This window comes from Typopeltis vanoorti, chromosome 12, assembly GCF_054136105.1.
Source record: "Typopeltis vanoorti isolate ZY-2024b chromosome 12, IOZ_Tvanoo_1.0, whole genome shotgun sequence".
NCBI lineage: Eukaryota > Metazoa > Arthropoda > Arachnida > Uropygi > Thelyphonidae > Typopeltis > Typopeltis vanoorti.
This window is the reverse complement of record NC_143560.1, coordinates 71,475,438-71,503,065: the sequence shown is the minus strand read 5'-3', so window position 1 is coordinate 71,503,065 and position 27,628 is coordinate 71,475,438. Positions and strand designations below refer to the sequence as shown.

The window sequence follows — 27,628 nt, the reverse complement described above, 5'->3', positions numbered from 1 at the left end:
TGCACTTTGAATAATCCATGAGTTTTTTCTTTCTCTCTCTCTCACAGACTTACTCAAACCACTAGCTCACAGATAGCTGTTTTTCTGCTGTATGTCTCTTCTAAGGAATTTCCATGGGTGCTGTTCTTTTGAACTAACATTTTTCTTTCCCATTTCCATTAAGCCTAAAATAATACAAGAAGCAACTACCCAAATCTTTAATCAGGATCTTCTTGATTAAAAATTTCACACTAAAACTGTCAGCTGTTCAAAAAGAATATCAATATATTTCTTCTCACTTAATCCCTGCCATACAGAAAACCTATTTTTTAAAAAAGATTAAATGACTGAAAGCTGAGAGATAAAATTAAAAATACTATTTATTTAAGCAGACTACACAACTAGTTTCATCTTCATAGAAAAAGTATTTGGGTGCACAGAGGGCAATTGCTATTATAAGAGACAAAGGAACATTAACAGAAGAATTACATTCTATTCTCCAACTATTGATCAGTAATGGATATTCTAAAAAAATAGCAGAAAGAATACTGCTCTCTAATCCCTCTACACAACAAATCCGTGACATTCATTACAGAACTTCAATTTCCATCCATTTTGTTGGCGAACTTTTGCTAAAGACTGCTAATCTCCTGAAATCTAATGACATTACAGTTGCCTTCAAACCAATTATGACAGTACGAAATCTGTTACGCTCACCCGAGGACCACAACTCTTTGAACAAACATCCTGGAGTTTACAACATCCCATGTTCTTGTGGCCTTAATAACATAGGGCAAACTTCGAGAAGTTTAGAAATAAGACAAAGGGAGCATACTGGAGATGTTAACAACAACAGAGAGGAGAGTTCAGGGTTGGCCTTCCATTTCTCCTACACTCACCACAACATTGAATGGGATAAGAGCTCCATGCCATACATAGACTACGGCTCCACATCATCAAAGAGGCTACAGTGGTAATCCACTCACAAGATACCCAAAACAGAAACCAAGGGATGATTCTGTGACATTTAGAAGTCATTTGTCAGATCTCTAAACACATCAGTTTAATTTCTCTGCAAACTATCGGACACACCTGCTGAACAATGACTGAACATGTGTCAGCAGCCATGCTCCATGTGTTTCTATTGTACTTGTATAACGGTTCCTACATATTCAGTATTTTTTTAGTAATGTAGTGATTCATAATCAATGCTTGTTGTATAATTATATTTGTATGTTCATCCAAACCAAGATGAAGCCACTAGTATAATGTGGTGAAACAAGTAGGTGACTAGTAATATTAAATCTTTATGACCAATAAATCAAGTGTTAGTTATTTTTATTAAATTCTATATAATTTTTGTGACATGTATAAGACATGAAAGTTATTGAAATATGTCTAGTGCAGATATTCCATTAAACTATTATTTACTCTGATAATGTTAGTGGAGTGTCTCTAAAAAACTTAGTAGTGAAATTATTTTATTACTTTATCATGCATGGTATAATTTCATGTATTTAAAATATACAATAAATATCAAGTTTCAATTAAAAGTTTTTACATATTTGTGTGAAAGAAAAAATTAAAATGAATTAAAGAGGAATTCTACAAAAATGTACAAACAATACAAAATAGGTTTCATGCCATGTGTTTTGTGCTAAAGTGAAAATTGAAACATGACTATTTTTCAGTTTTCTGAAGCAAATGTACTAAAAACATACAGTGTCACATCACTTCGTCTTTTGACAAAGGATCTTCATACCATTATTCTTATATGCATTAATAGTTACAACAAAAACCTCCAATACATAAATTCTTATTGCAAATTTTAATTGAAAAATTATACTCTAATACAACAGTCAATTAACGGACATTAATAAATTATGTTACCTCACGAGCATCTCTAGTTAAAGCTTTATCGTGTAGTACTGATAATGTTGTGATATATTCTGGAGGAAGTAAATGATTAATACATGTCAAACCTTGACCTAATTTTATATACAGCCCTCCATTTGCTAAACAACCTTGCAAAAGCATAGATGCAGCTTTCTGATGACACAGTTTTAATGTTTCATTATATTTTTCAGAACCCTGAAAAAAAAAAAAAATTGGAACATTGTTTAATATACTATATTTGTGTTTAAATTTCTGCACATTTTAAACAATTTTGATGTTTATTATGCAAAAACATTTTGCATAATAAACATCAAAATAGGAATGCACTGCAAATCAATTGAAATTATTTAACTAATTAAAAATGAGTTACTGAAAAACAACAAACAAACAAACAAAAAAAAATGGAATGTATAGCCGTGATAATTTCTAATAATCATAAGAATTTATTTAATGCCTCCATTTCAAATGTTTCCCACATATTCTATTCCCATTCCAGGTTAAAAGACAACTTTTATCATCCAGCATGACACTACCACAATATTTACTGGAAGTCTGAAATGTTAATATCACTTCAAATATTAAAAAACATTTGGTTTTCAGAGCAGTATTTCTATTTTATATAATTCCTAATCACCCTACTATATATAACATCAATGGTACTATAAAAAATAAATAAAATAAATCTTTGAATGCCTTTTATTCTCAAAAAGAGTAGGCAATGCTAATTTCATTAAATCAAGTGGGCTACCAGTCTCCACCATTAGCTGTTACTCAGCATCCCCCTGATTTCATAAGCATCAGGGAAAAGAGAAAAAGAAAGAGAAAGACAACTGCTGCCATTTTGTGTCCATAAGTTGAACACCATATATAGTAATTTCTGAAATAGCATGAGTTGTATGGTTGATTTCTTGATTTGTGGGATCAGATGCTAAGTTTATGTAAATAAAAATAAAAAAATACCTGTCAAAAATCAACTAACTCAGGAATTGGCAAGGAAAAAAAAAAAAGGTTCAGCAAAAAATAGTTCCTATAGCTGAAAACTAAAATCAAACCTATAACTTTTTTTTTTTTGCTTCTGTAACAATCTAAAGCCAAATAAGCAAATGTCATTTCCATAGGGCTTGTACAAGCACACTATGCTCTAGAGCACAGGTTCCCAAAGTGAGCAGTACCACCCTCCCCAGTGGGCGCTGAAGCCTTCTGGGGGGGGGGGGGAGGCTATAGTAGTAGGATCAGAAGCATTTGGGGGCGTTCAGGTAGTCTAGGGGTCGGTGGCTCTTTATAGAAGAAATTAATAATATATATTTAAAAATTAATTATTTTTGTGATTTTGCGATTAGATAATCATTTAAAATTTAAATATTGCATTTTAATTCATCTTATGCCCGTCTTACACAATCAATTTTTTTTTATCAATTTTCTATTTCAATTATTTAATCATTTGAAAATTTGCCATGTCAGATAGAAATAGATGTCAATTTTCTATGTCAATGAGAAAATAGAGCATGTATATATGTGTGTATAATAGGTTATGTTTACAGTAGCAAATATATTCATTATATTTCATTTCAAAATATATATAAAATATATAAAACCACTTTTGTAATTGAATTGTACAAAAATAAACCCAATTTTATATAATTTATATAATGGGGGGGGGGGGGGGGCGTTAAAATATTTTTGTCTTGCAAAGTGGGCGGTGGCCTGAAAAAAGTTTGTGAACCTATGCTCTAGAGCAGGGGTTCCCAACTCTGTGCCCAACCTCATGTGTCATTAACGCATGCTATATGACGCATGCGTTAATGACACATGACGAGTATTAAACGCATACAATGTAAAGTAGATGCGCATTCGAAGTTGTTCATTCCAGTTTAAGAACTGGAATATCATCATATTCTCCTAATTATGAAGCACTGGCCAATGAAATGCAATGCCAAAGATCACACTAACTTACATATATATATATATTTAAATGTTTATATAATGTAAACTTTTAAGTAATAAAACATTTAATTATAATGTAAATTTTGTATGTATTCATTTAACAAAAGAATTAAAAAAATTTGCTTGAAAAAATAGATGGTGCCCGTTGCCCTATCGGTATTTTAGAATGTGCTCTAGGAAACAAAAAGGTTGGGAACCCTTGTTCTAGAGGTTTTCAAATTTTCATTTCCAGAGATTGCACGAACTACATATACTATGTTTCAAATTTATATAAACACCTCAGTATTTCATAAATCCTTTATTTTCTCAAAGCTCAATACACTTTAGGCCCATCTTTGGTGGCAATTATCAACATAATACTTTTCAGTAAACTTTCTGCTTTATGTTGTTAAAGTACATTGGTATTTTAGCTTATTCCTCTGCCAAAGTGACAGTCAGTGACCATAATCAAGTTGTTTTGTAGTGATCTTTAGCTTTTTCCATAGGATCTTTGTAGGATTTGGATCAAGACACTGCTGGACAAAATAACTTTTGCATTTGTAGTCATGCTTGAACCATGTTTTCATAGTCCTGGAATTATAATATGGTGAGTTATTATGCTAATATACCACTGGGTCATTTCTAGTTGAGTATTTAGAATTATCACAGATTAGATAACACAGATATGTCCAAAATGTCATTACCATGTTCATTGTTACAAATGATAACTAATGCTAGGTTTAATAGGTCGTGATAATATAGATAGTTAAACCAACTAGTTTCGCCACATACGCTAGTGGCTTCTTCTGGGTTTGGAAGGGAAAAAAAAAAAATAAGGATAACCATCAACCATTACATAATTAAAACCAAACATACAGGAATCGTTACACAAAAGTAAAAAAAAAAAAAGAAACATGGAGCATGGAAGCTAGCACAGGTCAGTTATTATTCAGTAGATATGCATCATAGTTGGTAGAAAAGTTAAAGGCTGATGTGTTGAAACATCTAACATTCCAAATATCACATAAAACCATTCCTTGGTTTCTGCTAAGCGTGTCTTGTGGGTGGATAACCATTGTAGCCTCTTTGATGTTGTGGGCACTGAAGTTGTCCTCTATGTAAGGCATGGAGATCTTGTATCATTCAATATTATGGGAATGTGGGAGAAGTGGAAAGTTAGACCTGAGCTGCCTTCTCTGTTGTTATTAACATCTCCAATATGCTCCTTTTGTCTAATTTCCAACCTTCTAGATGTTTGCCCTATGTGAGCTAGGCCACAAGTACATGAAATATTGTAAACTCTATGATGTTTGTTGAAAGGGTTCAGGTCCTTAGGTGAACATAACAGAATACGTATGGTTACAATGAGCTTGAAAGCCACTCTTATGTCATGAGATTTCAGTAGATTGGATTTTCAGAAAAAGTTTGCCGATATAAGAGATGGAAACCGAGGCTCTGTAGCAAATATCAGGGATCTATTGTGGAGTAGGACTAGAGATTGGTATTCTTTGTACCGTTTTCTTAGAATATCCATTGCTCGCCAATAGTTGGAGAAGAGAATGTAATTCTTCTTTTAGTGTTTCTTCATCTCCTGTAATAGAGAGCACCCCTTTTTTTTCAGCGTATGTATAATACCTAATTTTTGCAATGTACAGTGCAATGAAGAGAAATATAGGTAATGACCTGCATGAGTGGGCTTATGGTGTACGCTAAGAGAAAGGCTTCCTTCTGCTTTTTTTTGAAATTACACATCTAAGAAAGGTAATTTTTCTTCATTTTCAAGTTCTAAAGTGAATTTAATTTTATGGTGGAAAGGGTTAATAGATGAAAGGAAATGGTATAACTCAGCCATCCTGTTTTCCAGATTTTGGATTTTTAGATAGCAGGAAATCTTTTTTTAAAAATTTTCCATGAATAAGTCGGTACATGGAGGAGAATGAGGGCTTCCTATTGTAAGGCCAGATAGCTGTGTGTAGATTTTTCCATTTTCAAGTTCTAAAGTGAATTTAATTTTAGGGTGGAAAGAGTTAATAGATGAAAGGAAATGGTGTAACTCAACCACTCTGTCTTTCCAGATTTTGGATTTTTAGATAGCAGGAAATCTTTTTCAAAGTTTTCCATGAATAAGTCGCACATGGAGGAGATAGAGGGCTTCCTATTGCAAGGCCAGATAGTTTTTAGATTTTCCCATTCCACTGGAAATAATTTGAGTTGAGAGAATGTGTAAATAGTTGGGAGATTTCAGGAGGAAATAGATCATCTACAAATGCCATAACTTTGTCTACAGGAATATTTGCAAACAAAGATACAATATTTAGACTAGCTAGAATGTCCATTGGTAAGATAAAAATTTCTCCTAGTTTTTTTAAGTTTTGCAAGTTTTTGAGGAAGGAGTCCATGTGTCTGATGTGCTTCTTTAGAAGATTAGCCAGATGTTTTAATAACAAATAAGTAAACAAGTTAATATCATCTATAATAGGCCAAAGAGGAATGTCAGCTTTGTGTACCGTGGGCATTCCGTATAATCATGGAGTTAAGAGGTGCATAGATATCAATCCTTTTTTATGATCTGTAGGCCCCATAGCCATATTATGGTTTCTTCATAATTTGTCCAAGTACTCATAATCTAATGGAGTGTAAGTAGAGGTATCAGAGTAAAAAGATGAAATTTTGGACATTTGTATTCATGATAACAGTTGAATTGCCTTTAATCAGCCTTAAGCATGATAATATCTTTGTTCTTCTTTAAATTTGAAAGAGCTCTTCCCCCCCCCCCTAAGGAATTGATATTCTTTTTAGGAGAATGAGAAGGAGAGAAGGATCACAGTCTTCAATCTAACGTGTAATTTGCAACAGGCTGAGATAGAAAGCAAAGGGCCTTTTCTACATTTCAAATAATATCTATTTTAGGAATGTGCTTGGTGTGACAGCAAAACTGAACCCTTTCTTTAAAATGGTAACTTCTTCTGAATACTGAAATCTTCTACTGAAGTCAAGTTATGATTAGGAATGTGAAATAGTACTTTTTCATTGGGTAGAGTAGCTCTCAGGATGCAAATTTTCTCGTATATAGCATTAAATTTTTTGCTTTGTCTGTTTTTGGAGGTTAGAAAAATCCTATTATAAGTAGTGTTGATCATTTATCTAAACAAAACCATATGTCAGCATCTATGCAGTTAGACAAAGTATAGTTCAAGTGAGACTTAACGAATCAATTTGGTTAAGTGCGTACCATGTGGATTGTATTCTCAAAAGTAACATGACCAATGACGCTTTTTGATAGATCTGTAATGTTAGGTAGAATTTTCAGGAATATTGTTGATGTTAATTCTCTACAGGATGATTTGAATAGACTTCCAGCTTGGACAGATGAGTAAGGATATAGTTTTAATATTAATAAATGCAATTTGCAATAAATGCACTTTGTGCATTTATTGTGCACTGCTTGGTGGAGCTGTACTTCAAGAAGTATCCTCTAAGCTAGAATAAGGTGGTGGAGCCATTGATTAGACCAGATATAGACTACTATGCTCAAATTTGGTGGTCCACTTTTCATTGTGATGTAAAAACACTAGACAGAATCCTTAGAAGTTGTGTAAAGATAAGGTAAAAAATGGTGTATGAGTAGCAGCTTTTTTTACATGGAGAGTGGTTAGTAAGTAGAATGCATTGCCAGAGTGCACTGTAAATGCAGGTAATGTAAATGATTTCAAGGTTGAATATAATAGATTTGTTGGTTTTGTGGTTTCTCATGAGTCTACTGACTACATGGAGGGAGGTTACTGTAACAATAATAATAATAATACTTGAGAAGAAGACAAAACTGCTGAAGAGAAACCAGGGGAAGACCAAGATGAGTTTAGGCTAAATAGTGATTATCAAAATCAGATTTTTAGTTTAAGATAAAGAGTATAGGATTCATGGGAATATAACAAGATCTATACTTACGTTTTGATTTGGAAAATATTAGATGCAAGAGAAAACTGTTCAAAATGCTACAAAAATATGGTATAAATGGGACACTACACCAAGTGAATATATACACTGTTATCCAAAACCTAAGGGCAAACAGTTTATTAAGTTTACAACCACAAATTCAGATAAATCAACTTGTGGCAATTTGTATAACTGATGGTTTGGAGTAGAAAGCAGGTACATGTTCACATTTTTGAATCATGTGCAAAGGGATCAAGTGATAGCACTCAACAGGATAAAAGGCAAGGGTGCACTAAGCAAAGGAAGTTTGAAGTCATGTTTGAAGGAAGTTCTTTTCATGAAGGAATAAAGTTGAAAACTTGGATATCTTGTAATATCTCAAAGACATCATCTAGATCAGGGGTTCCCAACCTTTTTGTTTCCTAGAGCACATTCTAAAATACCAGTGGGGCAACGGGCACCGTCTATTTTTTCAAGCAAATTTTTTTAATTCTTTTGTTAAATGAATACATACAAAGCTTACATTATAATCAAATGTTTTATTACATTATATAAAAATTTATAAAAATTATATAAAAAAGTTTCCATTATATAAAAATTTAAATATATATATGTAAATTAGTGTGATCTTTGGCATTGCATTTCATTGGCCAGAAGCAATGGTGGCATTTTTAGATGTTACCTGTTTAGTGAAAACCGATTGTCTAGTGTCACATGTCTAGTGAAAACCGACTGTTGGGCAGACAGGTTCGATTTTAGTTGATTTATTTTTTTCGTTCTCATTTCAGATTTAAGTGGATAATTCGCATTACAAGTGGCATGCATTGTCTGGAAGTGACTTTCAACATTATGTTTTTTCGGAATTGCAACGCTACTGTTGCACAACAAACAAACACAATTATCTTTAAAATTAACAAAACAATATGTTTCCTCCCAGTCAGTGTTAAAATTATGGGTCCATTGTCTTTTACTTGATTCACTCGTTTTAGGATTAAAAATCAAAATATTTCAAAAATTTAAGTACAAGACATCATTAAAATTATGTGCATATAACTAGTAATAGATAATGAACAACTTCGAATGCGTGTCTACTTTACATTGTATGCATTTAATACTCGTCATGTGTCATTAATGCATGCGTCATATAGCATGCCATGAATTGTTACATGATGTGCACATGATTATTTCAAACTATATGGCACATGGTTGAACAGCGGCAGGCACACACACAAATTGGTCGACAGGCGGCGTGGTGCTCATGGGCATAGGATTGAGAATACCTGATCTAGATGATTTCATGTGAGGAAGTATTATTTGAAAGCTTGAAGAAGACTGCAGAATTACTGGTATTACCAGAAAGTTTGATATCTCACATAGCATTATATCCAGGCTCTGGGCAGCATTTCAAACCAATGGAATGTGTTCCAGACATTTGCTAAACAGAGCCTGAAGAAAGATATTTGGTTATAATAGCAAAACATAGTTGATGCACCATGTGAGGTCAACTTGTAAGTCAGCTCCATTCAAGCACAGGCATATAGATATCTCAACAAAGTGTGGCAAGATGTCTGTAACAGTATGCCTATACACCCAAAGGCCTTAGTCTGGATTCCATCACAGCTCATCATAGAGTATGTTTTTAGTGGTATTGTATCCATATAAATTAGACAAGACACCAATGGGCTAATGTACTCTTTACAGATGAGTCGTTTTAGTTTTTCCTTCAATTCTAAATGACACTTGATCTGGCATGAAAGTGGTACTGATTACCATCACGAGAATGTTCTTAAAAGGGATAGATACAGCAGTGTTGGGATCATGGTTTGGGAAGACATTATGCTTAATGCATGCACTGAGCTAAAAGTGCTGGAAAAAGGGACTATAACTGATGAATGATATTGCAATGAATTTCTTCAACGTCATGTTCGAATGTTCCATAGTGCTGCAGGGGAAGAATTCGTTTTTATGGATGACAATGCCACACCACATCGTACATGAGCAGTGGAGATGCTTCTGTAGATGGAAGATATTAAGTGAATTGAGTGGCCAGAACTCTCTGGATCTCAACCCCATTTGGGATTCAATAAGAATATGCATTGTTGCTCAAAGTTCCCCTCCAGAACACAAATAAGGCCTTAGCCTTGCTCTCAAGGAGGAGTAGGCGAGTTTGCCGCAAGCATTCCTGAATCACTTGGTGCTAAGCATGATACAATGCTGTGAGAGCTGCATCACAGTTCAGGACAGACATATTCCATACTGAAATGTGTCTCCACATAGTTTACTATAAGCAACATACGTTAATTCCTTAACTATGTCCTTAGGGAATTTGTAACTTTTGCCAAAAAAGTATTGCAATTTGATTTGTATAAAATTTATAACACATTCTACTATCAATTATCATTCTATTAAATTATATTACACAAAAAATGTGTTATAAATATCCAAATTTGATATTGGGTTTAGGTGTTGCATTCTTTCATGATAATGAATCCATGTAAATGATGAATAAAAGTGGTTATGGTGTGTGTACACCCTAGTTTGAACACCTGCTTGTACATCAATCTCTCTTCTTGTACTTCTATCATTTCTGATTGTTGATTTACAGCTCACATGTAAGTTATACACTGTTGTCCAAAAGCTAAAGATGAAATATATGAAAAAATTTTCATGAATGCAGCCAAATGTGGACATAAATTTATTGTCAGCATACAATTTTGAGAATTCAACTTTGATTCCAGAAACATTGTCAGGTGCCATCTTTTTGGACCCATAAATAAAACAAAGGATAGAATGAATTTTACAAGCTTCGTGAAAGTGATTGTGACACACCAACAAGCACATCTAAACTAATAAACATTGATTAATAATGTGTTCGTGGACACTTGTCCCCAATCACACACACACGTGCTTGACCTGACCTAACTTTTGCCAAGACAGAACAAGGGTATGAAATTTGAAAACAATTTGAAGAAAAATTCAAAAATAGATACAACAGTTGGGTCATTGACTACAAACAAGTTAAATTAGTATAAAAATCAAGTAATGCCACTAGTAGCCACCAATATCAGTATGCAGAGACTGCATAAGAAACATACAAGACCCTTGTGGTCAAATACATCTCCCACAGTGCCTTGCATATCCACTTCACTAATTTTAATAGCCTCAACTCCAACCTTAATAGTGTCCACTACCATCTCCAGTCTACCAACCCACACCTACTTTTATTGGCAGAAACTCAAATTTCACTCCTCCCCCAGCACTATTCATCTCAACCTTCCAACTACACACTCTTTCCATTCAATCCAAGGGTGGTGTCTGCATATATATCCACTGACATACCTTGCCAGAGAACACCCAACCTTGATTTTCTTTGACCCTAAGGTATACGAAGGTTGAAGTAATGCAGATATAGGAAAATTATATAGGTATAGGTAAAATATAGGTTACCTCGTATAGGTAAAAATTATAAGTTCTGCATTACTTCAACCTTGGTATATATACCTTAGGGTCTGGCTCCCACTGACGAGACCTCAATAAAGGTCGAAACCAGTCTGGGTAGTGGCCCTTCCCTTAATGCATAGCATTATACATGTCTGCAAGGAGATGTGCTTTGCATTATGGGAGATACTAAGGCAAGTGATGAGAACTTATACCACCTTTACCATGAGTTGCCTCAGACCTGAAATTACTTCAGGTGCAAACGTTGCTTACTTGGGAAAAAGGATTAAAACCAAGTTTATAAAATTGCTTGGTATCTTTAATGCAATCAAGTTTGTTTCAGAATATATAAGAAACCAATAATTCAAGTAATTTCTATATTGTTGGTATATTTAAATGATTAACCATATAATAAATGATATGTGAATCTACATTAATGCAACATGGACTATGTGTGAATGACAGACATTTAAGAAAATTAAGAATAAGCATGGATATCAGTACATCATTAGAGGCAAACAAAGTACCAATGATTTACAGTTATGGTAGATTGTATGTCATATAAGTTGCTGTGGAGCAGAATGAATTCCATGTCATCTTATATTCTCCAGATGCATGTTTGCATTTCTAATAGACATAATTTGGAGGGGGGGGGGAGAACTTATGAGGAGAGAGATTTGTTGTGAAATATAAATACTTAACCAATAATAAACATTATCATTCATTTCATGAAATGTATTACAGAAAAGTGAACAGGATATTATCAGAGTACTACATGATTAAGTTAATATTATTATTAATTTCCTATCAACATTTTTTCCCTCCAACTTAGTCTACACTTATCAGCACTCCAATGTTGTCATATCTTATATTTCTGTCTTCTAGGACACTTCAGACTACATCAGTCCACCTAGATCTTGGCCTTCCTCTGGGTCATTTTTCTGCCACCCAAACTCTTGTATTGCTAATCTTTAAGCTGATTAAGGGATAACTGTACATTATTCATTATTATACTAAGGTCACACATTGACACAGTTGAAAAATTATTTAATTAAGCTCTATTTGTGACCTTAGTAATCTTTCCTCTCTCTTCCATTCCATTTAAGTGACCATACCATCTGATTAGCTCTGTTCGCACATTCCTGAATGCTGATCATGTCAATTTTCTTCCTAATATCTTCATTTTTAATATGATGCTGCCATCTGTAATTACTCCACACATCTGGAGTTGAATAGGCATGGATATAAGTACTATTAAGAGGTGCTAAGTGGTAGTTGCATGCATTTCAATGGAGTTTAGTAGAGAGTTGAGGAATTATTGATGTTAGTTCATAGTTAGCCATGGAAGTATTTATAGAAGATGCTTGCTGAAGAAATTAAAGGCATGTGAAAGTGAGTGGAGCAAACTGATAAGATACAGGTTATTAATCGACCTAATTGCCCTCTTTCATATTGAGCCAGGTATTTTTAAGGGGCTCAATATGAAAGAGGGCAATTAGGTCGATTAATATGAGAATTAGGTCGACCAATGTGAGAGCAATATTCAATAGTTGGGCAGATGATATGCAATTTGTATAAGGTTGAAAGGCTATTGCTACTCCTTTCTTTGCCTGATCACTATTGTCCAAATATAACATCCTGCTCTGATAATATCCTGTGCACTCTTCTGTAATACATTTCATGAAATGAATGATGATGTTTATTATTGAGCCAGATCTCACTCGTTTTAGTTCTCTCTGTCTGAGTTATGACAATGGCACATAGTATTTCTGTAGCTCTTTGCCACTTTAATTTCCTTTCTGTTGATGGTGCCTAACCTTGTTTCTTCTGATGTTGTATTTGCTCAAGTATGTGAATTTTCAATGTTTACCGTGGTTCCTTGATGAAAATGGGGAAAGGGGGGATCTTATTTCATCGAGCAACACCCCAGCTGACATGAAATTGCATCATGTACAGAATAAAATATGGATGGCTAAGTCCCCCAATTGCCAGTTCATTATCATTTGTTCAGTACCCAGTGGATGCCTATGTTATATATTATATATATTACTGATGTAATATATTCTGATGTATATTACATCAGAAGCCCAAGTCTAATTGCCTGGGTATCCTCCCAGTAATCTGGATTTCACTTTTAACTTTTAAGCAATTCCCCCCCCCCCCACAACAGAAAACAATAATAAACAGTGCTTGTATATACTGGTGGAGTCTCTGTAGCTCAGTTGGTATAGACAAGCCCTTTGGCTTATTTGGTTGAAAAGATCCAGGTTCCAATCCTATCTATGATGCGAGGAACCTTTATCAGGTGTTTACACTGAAATGGTAAACTAGTTAGTGTCGTACGGAGATGGAGGGCTTTTTCTTTGAGCAGCTCAGATTTTTGTTTCTCAAAACAGGCAAACTAGCCCCTTGAACACACGGTTCTACAGGCAAAAATTACCTTAAAGGATGCAGCAGAGGAGTGGTGAAAATATGACAATGATGCAGAGGAGACACAGTATATGATAAAATGAGTTCCTGCCTGATGTGTAATATAAGACACAACCCAGCATGAATGTTTTAAGAAAGGGTTATATATGGAGCTACAGAACAGGTGATTATGACAAGGTCAGGAAACAGCTCAAAGCAGTACACTGTCATTAGAATCTGCAAGGGAAAGATGTCAGCAGTGCATAAAGATGGTCAAGGAGGATGTGAAGGACGTGGTATTAGATTGTATAATGAGGAACAGAAAAATAATCAGGTAAGAGCGAGATGGATGAGTAACATCATTAAGTGGATACTGCAAAAAAAAAAAATGTTGTGAAGAATATATAAGGTGAAAGCTGATTAGCAAGCTCATAAGCAGTATAAATTATGACCATTAAGAGGGCCAGCATGATAAGGAAGGCAAAATCAGATTATGATAATAAATTAACTGAGCAAGTCAAAGGAAATCATAGTTTTCTTTCATTGTATGAAAAAAAATATGTAAAAATATGTAAAAGAAAAATGACTATAAAAGGACAACTTTAATTAGGTATAGTAGGAAGAATCTGTTTTTCTTCTAGCTCTTTTATTCAATCTACCTCTGTCCTCTGGAATAGCCTACCGAAAAGAAATATTTCCAAACTACAACTTACCTCAGATATGTCACTAATCTGCTTATCATAGGTCCTTCAACATCTCGTGTATAGGATCAATCTATTTAAAAAAAATTACAAATGACAGAAGCAGATAAAACAGTTGAGTAATTAAGTGGGTGACTAAGTGTTAATGATTGCAGTAAGAAATTACTTGAACACTGTGGTAATAGATGTGGGAATAGAGGTAGGTGAGATTCTATAGTTTAGGAAACTGTAGAATCTTAATATGAATATGGCCACAGATAGAACATTGGCATAGGTATTATGAGAATATGAAAGGGAAATACCGGTGCTATGACCAGGCTATTAAATTTAAATCTTGGCTCTGGTAAGGTCTCAAGAGAACAGAGGGAGGAAAAAATTGTTCCTTTGTATACAGCAGAATGGTAATAGAGGTAGTGGAGAGACACAATGCAGGAATAGATAGATAGAAATATAATACTCTACAGGAAGCTACATGGCTTGAGGAGGATAAGGTTGTGCCTTGGAAATTTAGTCACTTTTTTATAATAGTGATGAGCTGGATAAAGGAGTATTATAGTGGCACAATAATACTGCAGGACTTCACAAAGGCATTCAGTATAATATTTCACAGAATTCAGTTATGTAAACTGGAGCAAATAAGGATGAATATGAAGCTGGCAATATGGATACAACAGTAACTAATAGATGTACCAAAGAGTAGTATATGGAAGAACAGAATCCAGGAGGATACAGACAACTAATGTAATGCAATGACTAGACTGGTTGTAATCAACCTACCTAACCACTATCTAACAGATTCAGAAAAAAGGCCTAAGTTCGATTCTTGTCATGACAAGAGGAATCTATATGTTTTTTTCAATTGAAGGTGAGATAAGTTGATCTCATACGGAGGGAGCAAGGTTTTTTCTCTTGGAAACTCGAGTTTTTCATCCCGCATACAGACAAATCAGCTTTCAGAACCCATGCAATTTACAGACAAAAAATACTAGTGGTGGTGTTATTAGTAGTGGAAAGTCACTAGTGGTGTGTCTCAGAGTTCTGTTTTTGGACCATTCCTTTTTAACCTGAATGTTAATGATATTGGGGAAGATTTAGATGGAAGTATTCAGTTATTTGCAGGTGATGCAAAGTTGAGACGAACTATGAGTAGAGTAGATATTGTTGCCTTACAAGAAGACTTGAATAGATTGAGTGAATGAGCACAAGGGTGGGGATGACAGTTCAATGTTGCAAAATATAAGGTTTTAAAATTTGGGAAACAAAGATGGAATGTAGAAAATATGGTATCTTGGGATGATGGTGGATAGGGATCTAAAATTTAGAGGGGAGGATTGCCGAATTTTGGATTGCCAAAATTGTGAGTAAAACACAACGAATTCTGGGAATGATGCAGAGGGCACAGACTTGTAGAAGTAAAGAGATTCTTGTTCCATTGGATAAGGCTCTGACAACACATGGACTACTGCGCACAGATTTGGTTACCTAATTTTCAAGAGGATGAAGAGGTGTTGGAAAGGGTCCAGAGGTGACTGTCTAAGGTGGTTTCTGATCTCCAGAATGTTGAATATAAGAAAAGGTTGAGAAGATGCAATTTACAGAGTCTAGTGGATAGGAGGAAGAGGAGTGATATTGTTTTTTTTTTTATGTTGGGCCCCATACATGAGAGGTTGGTTGATAAACCTATAGTGCGTTAGTACCGTATATGGGTAGTGGGCTGGGAAAGGAGAAACTTGTTTACATTTGATTTAAAATGTTTGTATAGTGTATTACTTGAGAAATACATCAGGCAGAAGACTGTTCCACAGTACAGCAGTAGCAGGGATGAAGGAGGAGGAAATGAAACTTGTTCTGTGGGTTTCAAGGTGTACTGTGAAAGGATGTTGTGCGGCAGCAGCTGTACGTGTTCCAATGGGCTTAGTACTGAGGGGGGAATTATTGATGCTATTTTCAGATGAACATTTGTCATGGAAATATTGGTAGAATACACAAATCGCAGAGACCAAACATCTATGTGAAAGTGAGGAGAGTGAGTTGGTAAGAGATGGATCATTTATCGACCTAATTGCTCTCCTCTGTATTGAGTCAAGTATTTTGAGAGAGCCTTTAGGAGCTCCACTCCAAACGTGAGAGCAGTATTCGATAGCTGGGCAGATTTGTGACTTGTATAAGGTTAACAGCTGTTTAGAAGTGAAGTAACATCTTGAGCAAAAGAGAAATTCTAGTTTTTTGGAAGCTGAGGATGCAATGATTGTGATGTGTTTAGGCCAGGAAAGGCATTATGTCAGGGTAATTTCAAGAAGAGAAATCTCATCTTGTCTGTAAATTTGAGTGTTCAAAAATAATATTGGGGAAAAATGGTTCCTCTTTATGAGAAATAAGACAGAACTGGGTTTTACTATCATCGAAGTTGACAAGGTTATCTGAACCCCATTGAAGGATGGCTTGGAGGTCAGAATTGAGGGCAGTGGTGGCTGATGTTCTGTGTGTTGAAGTGAGTTGTGTAGAGTAAGGTTTATTAAATGAAAGGGAGGAATGCAATGTGCTGTCATCTGCAAAATAGTTTATTGGGTTGGAGGTCAACTGAAGTAAGTCATTGATATAGAGAAGGAAGAGGGTTGATGAGAGAACAGAACCTTGTGGAACCTCAGCATTAGTTAAATGGTGAGAGGATAGGAAACCAACCACCATCACACATAGTGTACATCCAGACAGAAGGTACACAGATAGTGTACATCCTGGCAATCCAACTGCAGAAGACCTGGGACAGGCCAACTGGTGGGAGTTTGTTTAGTAAACCTTTGTGCCAGACCTGGTCAAAAGCTTTGGAGATAACAAGTGCAACCACTTGAGATTCACCAAACTTCTCCATGGCATTTGTCCAGAGATGGGTGAATATACGCGAGTGGATCTCCTGTTGATCGGTAGCAATGAATGATATGATATGATAAGTGTGGGAATTGTGTAGGGCAAAAGTTACAACCAGTTGTTTTTGCAAGAGACCAAAAGGCATGGCTGCCATTTGGGCAGGCTGCAAGTTTTCCTGCTTTTTGCCAATTCAAATTCTGTTTTGGAAACATTGATAGTTTTCTTGCATTGGTTTCAGGCTTTGGTATAACCACTGAAGGTGGTGGAGTTCTTGATTTGAGCCAGTTGTGGTATGCTTGATTTTTCATTTGTACAGCTTTGGCACATCTTTTGGAGAACCAGGGTTTAGATAGGGGATGTCAATTCAGAGTAGTGTGGGGAATGTATGTTTCCATGCCAGTGAGGATTATTTGTGATATGTTCGGTGCATATGTTTGGATTAGAAGACTGGAAATAATAGTCCAACCATGGGAATGAAGCATAGAAGTCTCAGAGGTTGTCCCACTTGGCACTGTTATAATGCCAAACTACTCTGTGGGAGTGACTGTGTAAGCATTGTTGCATGAGGGAGGAGATGAGCACTACATTGTGATTGGAATTACCCATGAGGCCTCACTACATTCACTGAGTATTTGGAAGGGTCATTGGAAAGGAAGAGATCTATTTGGGGAGTGGTTTGGGTTATCTGGTATTCTGGTTGGCATGTGAACAATTTGTGTAAGGTCGAATTAATGCAGCACTCAGGGTTCCCATGTGGCCACCCTCCCAAGTACAAACTGGGCTCAGGTTTGCTTAATTTCAGTGATCAGACGAGAACTGGTGCTTTCAAACTAATCTAGCCGCTGGATATGATAGAGAAGTACAAGTTGATAAGGAGTTGTTATAGGATCAATGTTGAAGAGATTTTTCATAAAATGGTGGGAGATCAGGGAAGAACAAGCGGTCATCCCTGGAAGCTATATAAGGAGGGTGTGAAAAGGTAGTGAGAAGCAGGTTTTTTGCATGCAGAGTTGTGAATGATTGGAATGCCTAGCCTGAGAGTGTGGTGTCTACAGAGAATTTGAATATGTTTAAGGCATGGTATGATGATCTGTGTGTGTGACAAAGAGACCAGCTAGATGAGTCTTTAATTCCATGGGGTTCTTAAGGTAATAATAATAATACTGAGGCAGTTGATGTGAAGTGAACAGCCTCCATATACAAGTAGCATAGTCATGAAGATACTTTGCATGCAAACTGTTTTGTTACATTTGGGTAAAAGATTAAAGAAGAATGTAATTCCTTGGCAAGTATAATTTACTTTGTATCTAAGTGAAAAAGCTTTCTACGACCAAGACGTCCAGCATTCCTCTACATCAGTGGTTCTCAAACTTTTTGAAGTCGGGGTGCATTTAAAATCCTACAAATAATTCTAGGTGCACTATATACAAATTTCTGAGAAATATGTTATAATAATTAAGTCAAATATTACAGAAAAAAAAAGAATGCGATAAAAAAAATAAAATGAAACATACCTTAAGTTTATTCATTCTTGTGTTTATGAGAAACATGAGCCTGATGTGTCCTAGTGATTGCTTCAATGTTTGGGCATATATTTGAAAGGCAAACTCTCATTTCCACATCAATACATTGAAGAGTTCCTCTCTTTTTACACTTAATTGTGGTGAGGGTAGAAAATCCTAATTCACATAAATATGATGTTGAAAATTGTAGTAAAATGCTCAAAGCTTTTTTAGATATTGACACATATTCTTCTTTTATAGAAATCCAAAAGGCTTCAAGAGACAATTCCTTATGTTTAATCATCAATCCATGATCAGTGGATATAGCTGCCAGTTCTTCTTCTTCTGTTAATGTTAAACCAAAATCACTTGAAGTTTCCATAAATGGGTTTCTAATCCAATCGTATTGTTCAGTGTTAAGTGATGGAAAATAAGAACTCAATTTTTCTTCTAAACTTGTTAAATGTTCAACTATTATTGGAAGTGCTTCATTTATGCAAGTGTTACTTACCAATGGAGCATTTCCAAATTACCTTCAACAGCTTTTCTTTTCCAAATCTGTAGTTTTCTCTGAAACGCTTTCATTTTTCTCAGTGGATGTGAGAATATTTTCTTCTTTCCCTTGCATGCTAGTATTCAAAATATTGAGCTGCTGAAATATATCGGCCAAATACTGTAACCTGGCAATCCAAAATTCGCACCGAAGGAGGTTACAAAAATGTAATTGTTTCATCTCTTCAAAAAACACAAGAAGTTCTTGTTGTAGCTCGTGTACATGGGTAAGTACTTTCCCCCTTGACAGCCACCTCACCTCAGTGTGTAAAAGCAGCCGTCTATGTTGTGAATCCATATCGATACAAAGCTTTTCGAATAAACGTGATTTGACAGGTCTTGTTATAATAACGTTTACCATCTGAACAACTTGATCTAAAACTTCTCTTAATTTTTCTCCCAATGTTTTTGCCATCAAGGCCTCCCTATGAAGAAAGCAGTGAGTTACGATAATATTCTCATTTTGGGTTTTTTACAAAAGATGTAAGGCCCTTAACATAGCATATCATGGAAGGGGCTCCATCTGTACAAATGCTTACACACGACTTCCATGTTAACTGCCATTTATCAAGATAGCTATTCAAAATGTTAAAAACGTCCTCACCTTTTGTAGACACACTTAATTCTTTGCAAAAAAGAAACTGATTTATTATTAGATCTTCATTAATAAAACGGATAAATGCTAAGAGTTGCACCTTGTTGGTAATGTCTGTTGACTCATCAACTTGCAATGCAAAATTTGAATACTGAAGTTTATTACTGCATATATTTTTCTCGATATTAGAAGACATTTCAATAATATGCCTGTGAACTATATCGTTGGACAGAGGAATTTTCTTATTTTCATTGCTGCTTCATTTCCTAGCATTGTCATGACCATTTTTTTGCATGCAGGCAAAATAAGTGACTCACCTAAAGTATGATCTTTCATATTTTTTGCTATCAGTTCTGATACTTGATAAGAAGCGATTTAAGCTTTATCAGAAACAGTCATTATACTTTTAAAAGAATTTGCCGCTTTTGTTTGCTGTTCAGACAATCTCTTGAAAAAACTTACAGATTTATCTTGTAAATTAGAGTGTATAGTTTTAAAATCTTTACTCAATTTACTAGGAAGCAATGATTCATTTGTCATTTTACATCCACATACTAAACATAGCGGCAAAGGATGATCATCACTTCCGGTCCAAGTGAAACCAAAGCTTAAATAACTTTCATTATATTTGCGAGTAGGCCGCGATTTTGCTTTCTTACTTACACTTAACTTTTGCTCACTTCCAGAATCTGATTCTTCAATATCACGCTTCTTTTTGAGAAATCTATCCATTTTATTTGGGTGTATTTATCTGAAAATAAGTAATATGCACATAACATGCACTTCCAACACTTTTAAATTAAGTAATATACACAACAAGAATAAACCATATTCTTGTTCTCTTTGCAAGAAAAACCGCTGTTAATTAACATAATAATGATGTATTGACAAAAAAGAGCGGTATATCCGTAATGAAAAGGTATAATAGAGTAACTATATTTATTTTTATATCTGGACAGATATTTCTCTGGAATACCACAGGGCGCACCTGGAAATCTTCTAGGGCGCACCCTTTGAGAACCACTGCTCTACATAAATGTAAATCAGAAGAAATACATCCACAATAATATTACTATTTAAAAAATAAGTTTGTCCTTCCATGAATATCCTGCACATAATTATTTACCACCAAATAAACAGAATGCAAATGTTATTAAAAACCTACCTCATTCAATCCATGAAGATGCCACCAGTAACAGATTGATATACTCATACCTATCTGCAAAGACCTGAAATGAAAATTTGTAAACAGATTTGTTATTATTACAATTAATTTCAATAGCCATATGCTCTGAGTGGAAATTTCAGATAGGACAGGCAGATGTGAGTCATGCCTGTCTTGTTTCTGTAGAAAAGTTAGTCAATGTTAGTGAGTAAAGAATCTGTCCAACACTTAGCATACTATTATCCACTTCTAAAGATGTTGTACAAGTGTCCTTCCTCACCTCACTGATCTCACTTTTCTTATCATTTACAAAATCCTATAACTCACAGTCCTTCAGTCTAGCAACTTTGTATAAAGAAGTCTGGAAGTGGTCTGATCTCTCTTGAAAAATAATAACTTAAAAAAAGATACTACTTTTGAAAGACTGATTGAGAAATAACAATATATTACTGCTTTGGGTGGGTAAAGGATGAATAACCAAGAACTACATGCTTGACCCCAAACAAGATGTTTCTACTTCAGAAGCAATACCATGATGCAGAATATTGATTGTACATTAGAAGCAACAAAACTATCTATTTGGGGTTTTCACTGAGAAAAAGAGTATTAAATCAGTGCTGACAGATAAGTCACGTTTCAAAAATAATTAATAGTTTTGCACTCACTTCTAGTAATTTCCTGTTTTTATGAGTGTGTGGTTAATTATTGTATTGTTTAGAAAAAAGCTGTTTACTTATACTATACTGTTGAACATCGCACCAATGTAAGACAGAACAGTGGCAGTTAATTTAACGAGGGATTTTGTTTACCATTTCTCAATAGTCTAATTAGTATTTCTGATTTTGTGATCCAAGCTTTAGCGCTGACCAAATATCCTCTTTCCACCAAGAAATAATTCTTGGTGGAAAGAGGATTTTTATTCCCCACTAATCAAAACCCTGTAATCACTAGCTATGTTTCTAAAACACTCAGAATGCTCCAGACTTCAACTTTATTAAAAAAAACTACCTTCATGGCGGTCAAGACTTGTCCCATGCTAAAGTTACTAGGTGCCAATTCTGTCCTTCCATTCTTCGAGACTCTTTCATATCCATATGGTATCATATACTGGTGTCCAAAATCCAACGACTTATAACTGCAAATTCAGACAAATCAATGTGGCAATTTGTATAACTGACCATTTTAAGTAGAAAATGGGTTGGTTACATGTTCAAATTTTCAATTCACAAAAGGGATCACATAATAGCACTCAATAGGATAAACAGCAAAAGGCTGCACTAAGCAAATTGTGTTTGAAGGAAGCTCTTTTTGTGAAAGGAATAGAGTTGAAAACTTTGATGTCTTGTAATGTCTCAAAAACAGCATCTAGATGATTTCACATGGGGAATAATTATTGAAAAGCTTGAAGAAGGCCACAGAATTACTGATATTGTTACAGATTTGGAATCTCACATAGCATTGTATCCAGGCTCTGGGCAGCATTTCAAACAATTGGAATGTGTTCAAGATATTTGCTTAAGTTGCCTTTGCTCTACCACAGATGATACAGATGATTCATTTGTACAGATGAATGCAGATTTTTGGTTATAACAGCAAAACATAATTAACGCACCATGACAGTTCAGCTTACAAGTTGGCTCCATTCAAGCACAGGTATGCAGATATCTCGACAAACTGTGGCAAGACTTCTGTGACAAGTAGGCCTAGATATCTGAAAGCCTGTATTCTGTATCCCTTTATCCACAGCTCATGTTTTTAGCGGCATTGTATCCATAAAAATTGGACAAGACACCAATGGGCTAATATACTCTTTACAGATGAGAGTCGTTTTAGTCTATCCTCCAATTCTAGGTGACACTTGATCTGGCATGAAAGTGGTACTGCTTACCATCGCGAGAATGTTCTTGAAAGGGATAGATATGGCAGTGCTGGGATATAGTGTGGGGAGGCATTATGCTTAATGAACACACTGAGCTACATGTGCTGGGAAAAAAGGGACTATGACTGGTGATAGTACTGCAACAAATTTCCTCAGTGTCATGTTTGATTGATCCACAGTGGTATAGGAGAATTCATTTTTATGGATGACCATGCCACACCACATCAAATACAAGCAATGGAGATACTTCTGAAGACCAAGGATATTAATCGAATCAAGTGGCCAGCATGCTTCCCAGATCTCAACACCACACATTTGGGATGCAATAGGAAGATTCACTACTGCTCAAAATTCCCCTCCAGAAAACAAACAAGACTATCCTTGCTCTGAAGGAGGAGTGGGTCAGTTTGCCTCAAGGACTCCTGAATCACTTGGTGCTAAGCATAGTATGACATTGTGAGAGCTGCATTGCAGTTTGAAGTAGACATATTCCAAACTGAAATCTCTCTCTCTCTCTGCATAGTTTTTTGTAAGACCTGTACATTAATTCCTTAACCATTGAGGAATATATCAAGGACAATAGATGGATAAAAGTTATAGTGGAGTGGTGGCCATATGAAGGTAAAAGACCTGAAAGAAGATGGTCAGACAATATAAGAAAAACAATTGGAACTCTTTGGCAACAACAAGCTCAGAATGGAGAGAATTGGGAGACACCTATAGCCAGAAGTGGCTATAAAAAGGAATAAAAGAAGAAGCAAGATTCAAGCTTCAAGATCTTCTGTGGTCAATGTCATAGAAGATTTTGAAGCTTGAATCTGAGCAATACAAGATTTTGTATGACAAAGAGAAAGGGAGTGTACTATCACTAACACCCAACTATCATTAGTTGGGTGTTAGTGATAGTTAGCTAAGCTAAGCTAAGCTAAGCTATGAATAAGATAAACTGATGTACAGGGGGGAGCGTATGTATGTAGGTGAAAGTACAGATTTGAGATAAGAGTAATTCGTGTAAGGACAATGAGATGATAATCTGATTGCCAACTTTTATCTCTCTTTCTTGGAAGAGACTGGATAAAAGGTTGTCTCCATGTTGTTTGACAGATGAGTATAAAAGCTTGTAAAGGTAATATAGGTTGGGTGTTAGTTATGGAGCATAAAATCGGATGAGAGGAAACCATCCACCATAACATGCAGTGAATGACCAGAGAGGAAGTTGGCAATCCATTAACAAAATGCAGGAGGTTGACCATAAGATGGCAGCTTTGGAAGAAGTCTGCATGTCAGATTTGATCAAATGCTTTGGAAATATCCAAGGCAACAAAGAGTTTTTCCAAATCTTTGAATTTATTTATTTGCATGGGGTTCCCCCCATTCCTTGACCATCCCTTAGGACTGGTTGAGCCCTCCTAGTGAGAGATTAAGATGTATATATGACTGTGTGTGTGTGTTCAGAACAGGCCAGTTTGCCTGTTCTGAGGGATGAAAAACCCAAGTTTCTGGATGAAATAAAAACCCTCTACCTCTGTATGAGACTGGCTAACTCACCTTTAGTTGAAAGAGACCATATATATATATATATATCTGCTATAGATCTCACTCCCACAAAAGGGAGTGAGATCTATAGCAGATTAGTGCTGTGTGTAAGCAAGAGGATAAGAAGAAAGGAAGGATCTGTTCACATTTTGTTTGAACAATTGGAAAGGCAGAGTTGGGAGGGGGGTTTCCAAATAACAGAAGTAGATGGAATGAAAGAGGAGACAGCAAAGTTGGTTTGGTGAGTTTCAAGATGGACTGTAAAAGCTGTAGTAAGCAGTGGCTCTTATTACTAATGATTTAGAAGGAAAGTGGAGGAATAATAGTGGCCAATTCAGGCACTCCACTGTCTAGGAAAGTATCTGCAGAAGGCACACAAGGCAGCAACTGAACATCTGTGTGTGTGGGAACGTGAGAGGGAATGAAGTGAATATGTAAGAGAGGGATCTTTAATTAAATGGATTGTCCTCTTCTTGACAGAATCGAGCAATCTTAGAGAGGATTTTTGTGCACCACTCCAAATATGTGAGCAATATTTCGTGATTGGTGCATTTGGGTACAAAAGAGTAAACCAAGTTTTTTGGCAGTTGCATAAGCCATAGTTCAAATGTGTTTGTGCCAGGAAAGATTGGAGGTATAGGTCAGTCCAAGAAGGGAAAACTGATTGTGTTTAGATATCTGGGTATTATTGAAGGTAAGAGGGAAGGATGTGAGCTCTTTCTTGTGAGAGATCAGACAGGACCAGGTTTTGGTGGCACTGAAGTCAACAAGGTTGGCATTGCCTCACTGGGATATAGCTAGGAAATCAGAGTACAGACTATTAATCATGGTGGAGCTTGAGGATTCTAGTATTTAAACACTAAAAGAAATGCCGAGGGCAATCATGTGAGTTTCTCAAGTGGTGGAATCTGTACTGCTGGTCACTGATTAGTTGGTAGGTTTCTATGTCATAAAAAAGTTGGTTGTTGACCTTCTCCATAAATTTAGAGAGAACAGAAGTAAGAGCACATTATAGACAGTAGTTCATTGGTTGACTTTTATCACCTTTCTTTGGGATGGGCTGGATGTGGGTCTGTTTCCAGTTGTAGGGTAAATGCCAGTTGAATAGAATAGATTGAAGAGGAGATACAGGATAGGTGTTAGTTTGGGGCCCAAGTTTTTAAAACAATCGGTCAGGTACAGGTTATTAAGTATTCTTTGTATTTCTTTCTGGCAAATTAAAGATATCAAGAAATTATATACTTCGTTTAATCCTTTATTCAAGTATAAGCAAACAAAGTTTTTGCCTGAAATATAATCAGGACTAGGGCAACTTGTATATAGAAGCTAATGACTTCACATCACTTGCCTTAGTATCCCATAATGCAAAGCACGTATCCTTACGGTATGATAATGCTATGCATTATGGGAAGAGTCACTACCCAAAGTTCTTTCTGGCAGAAGACATAGGTGAAATGGAGAGCAGTTCAATGGTGCAGTGGAGGGAACTTTGCTCAGGTCATCAATGCAGGAATTGCAAGAGAAAAGTGAAGCCAGTAAGTCAGCCTTGTCTATACATGAGGTAATTACAGTACCATATGGATGTAAATGGTGGAAACCTGGGTGGCAAAAGTTGCACCCAATGGCCTTGACAAAGGGATCAGAAGGAGCGAGTGCCATTTGGGCAGGAGGCGAGTTGACAGCATTTGGCCCTTTCAAAGTCTGATTTGGATTTGACAATGATTCTTTTACAGTTGTTGAGAGCTGGAGTATAGGTGAAATGAGAATCTGGAGTTTTGGTCTTGAGCCATTTGTAGTATCCAGAGGTTTTTTTTTTTATGGCATTGGCACACTTTTTTTAGCATGAAGGATTGGATGCTGGCTGTGAATTTGGAGTGGAATAAGGGATGCAGGCCTTCATTCCTGTGAGGATGATTTCTGTTATTTGGTGTCAGCAGGTGTCTGATCAGTAGAAATGAAGCAGTATTTGGACCATAGAAAGAAGGAATAGAAGTCACAGAGGTCATCCCATTTGGTACTCTTGTGGTGCCAAATGGGATGACCTCTGTGACTTCTGATAATCTGTGATAGGTTGTTGCTAATGGCAAACACTACAGCATCCCTACCTACTTGACTGGGTGAAACTGAACAAAGAAAGCTACTTTGAGTTGTGGAGGTTGAAGTCCCCAAGAAGGATGCCCTCACTATTATAGTATTTCAAATGTAGAAAGTAAAGCTGAGAGAGAGAGAGAGAGAGAGAAATATTGAAGAGGTCAAAGTGGTTAACAAAGTTTGAAGAGTGATAGAGAGAGTACATGAAAAGGGCAGGTTGGTTTGATAGGGAAATTTTGAGCCAAAGTACATCAAACAGGGTGGGGGGGATTCAAAATTTTGCAATCTCTGGCATGGTATGTCAGTTCTGATGAATACACAAGTGCTGCCCTTGAGGCGGAAAGAATCTTGCTCTATAATGTGCAGTTTGGGTTTTGAGGTGAACAGTTGGGGTTCTAATAAGAATAATAATTTTGTTAAGATGACTGTAGGTGGTGGTGCACATTGCAGAGATTTTTATTGCACATTGCTGATGTTAGTGAAGTGGATGCGAAAACTTTTTTTTGGTAAGAATTAGTGTTTGCGAGTTATTTGAGGAGTTTTTTTGGTTTTATTTTTCTTGTTTTTTATGGGTTTTTTGAGTGGATTGTTGTTGTCTGCTGTAGAACAAAAATGGTGGAATCTATATTTGTGCTCATTAAATAACTAATCCACAGGTACAGAAAAAGCTGTTTGTTGATGACGACCTTCTCTAACTCTTTTGAGAGTATTCATATGAGCAATGAAATGATAGTTTGATGGCCAACTTTTCTCTCTCTTTTTTTTGGAACAGACTGGATAAAAGCTTGCTTCCATGTTGTTGGACAAATGCCAGATGAGTATGACAACTTGTAACAGTAATATAGGTTGGGTGTAAGTTATGAAGCACAAGCTCTGAGTGCAACTAAAGAAATACTATATAGGCTGGGGGAATGATTAGTATCAAGTTATTTTGGTATTTTACTTATATCGTTCTTCCAAAGATCAGAAGAAGAATGCTATGAGTGGTTTGTGGAATACAGGTAAGATATGCCTTAGTCACCTAAAAAAGAGTTAGAGGAGAAGACATAAGAGATGTCTTATCTTTAGCAGTTGTTACCAATATTCACTCAGGATAAGAGAAACAGAGGTGGAAACATAGTAAGGCAAGTTTTTCCCAACAGCCTTGGCAAGAGACAAAAG

At 35.8% G+C, this 27,628-nt stretch overlaps 1 protein-coding gene, 1 long non-coding RNA gene and 1 pseudogene across 7 annotated transcripts in view; all 3 read right to left on the bottom strand.

Annotated features, from left to right (window-relative positions):
- Adck5 (aarF domain containing kinase 5) overlaps window positions 1–27,628 on the bottom strand; it is a 255,110-nt gene that overhangs the window by 201,738 nt on the left and 25,744 nt on the right. For all 6 annotated transcript variants that reach the window (XM_090402087.1, XM_090402088.1, XM_090402090.1 and 3 more), the window contains 2 exons: window positions 20,962–21,025; window positions 1,870–2,070 (listed from right to left, as the gene is read on the bottom strand). In XM_090402087.1, the coding sequence (XP_090258213.1) occupies window positions 1,870–2,070; window positions 20,962–21,025 (265 nt within the window). The remainder of the gene's footprint in view (window positions 1–1,869; window positions 2,071–20,961; window positions 21,026–27,628) is intronic.
- Window positions 4,156–14,348, bottom strand: LOC150100877 (uncharacterized). The gene is made up of 2 exons (XR_016549190.1): window positions 14,295–14,348; window positions 4,156–4,389 (listed from the first exon to the last, which is right to left on the bottom strand). It is a non-coding gene; the product is annotated as an uncharacterized LOC150100877 (long non-coding RNA).
- Window positions 17,876–17,994, bottom strand: LOC150100876 (5S ribosomal RNA; annotated as a pseudogene).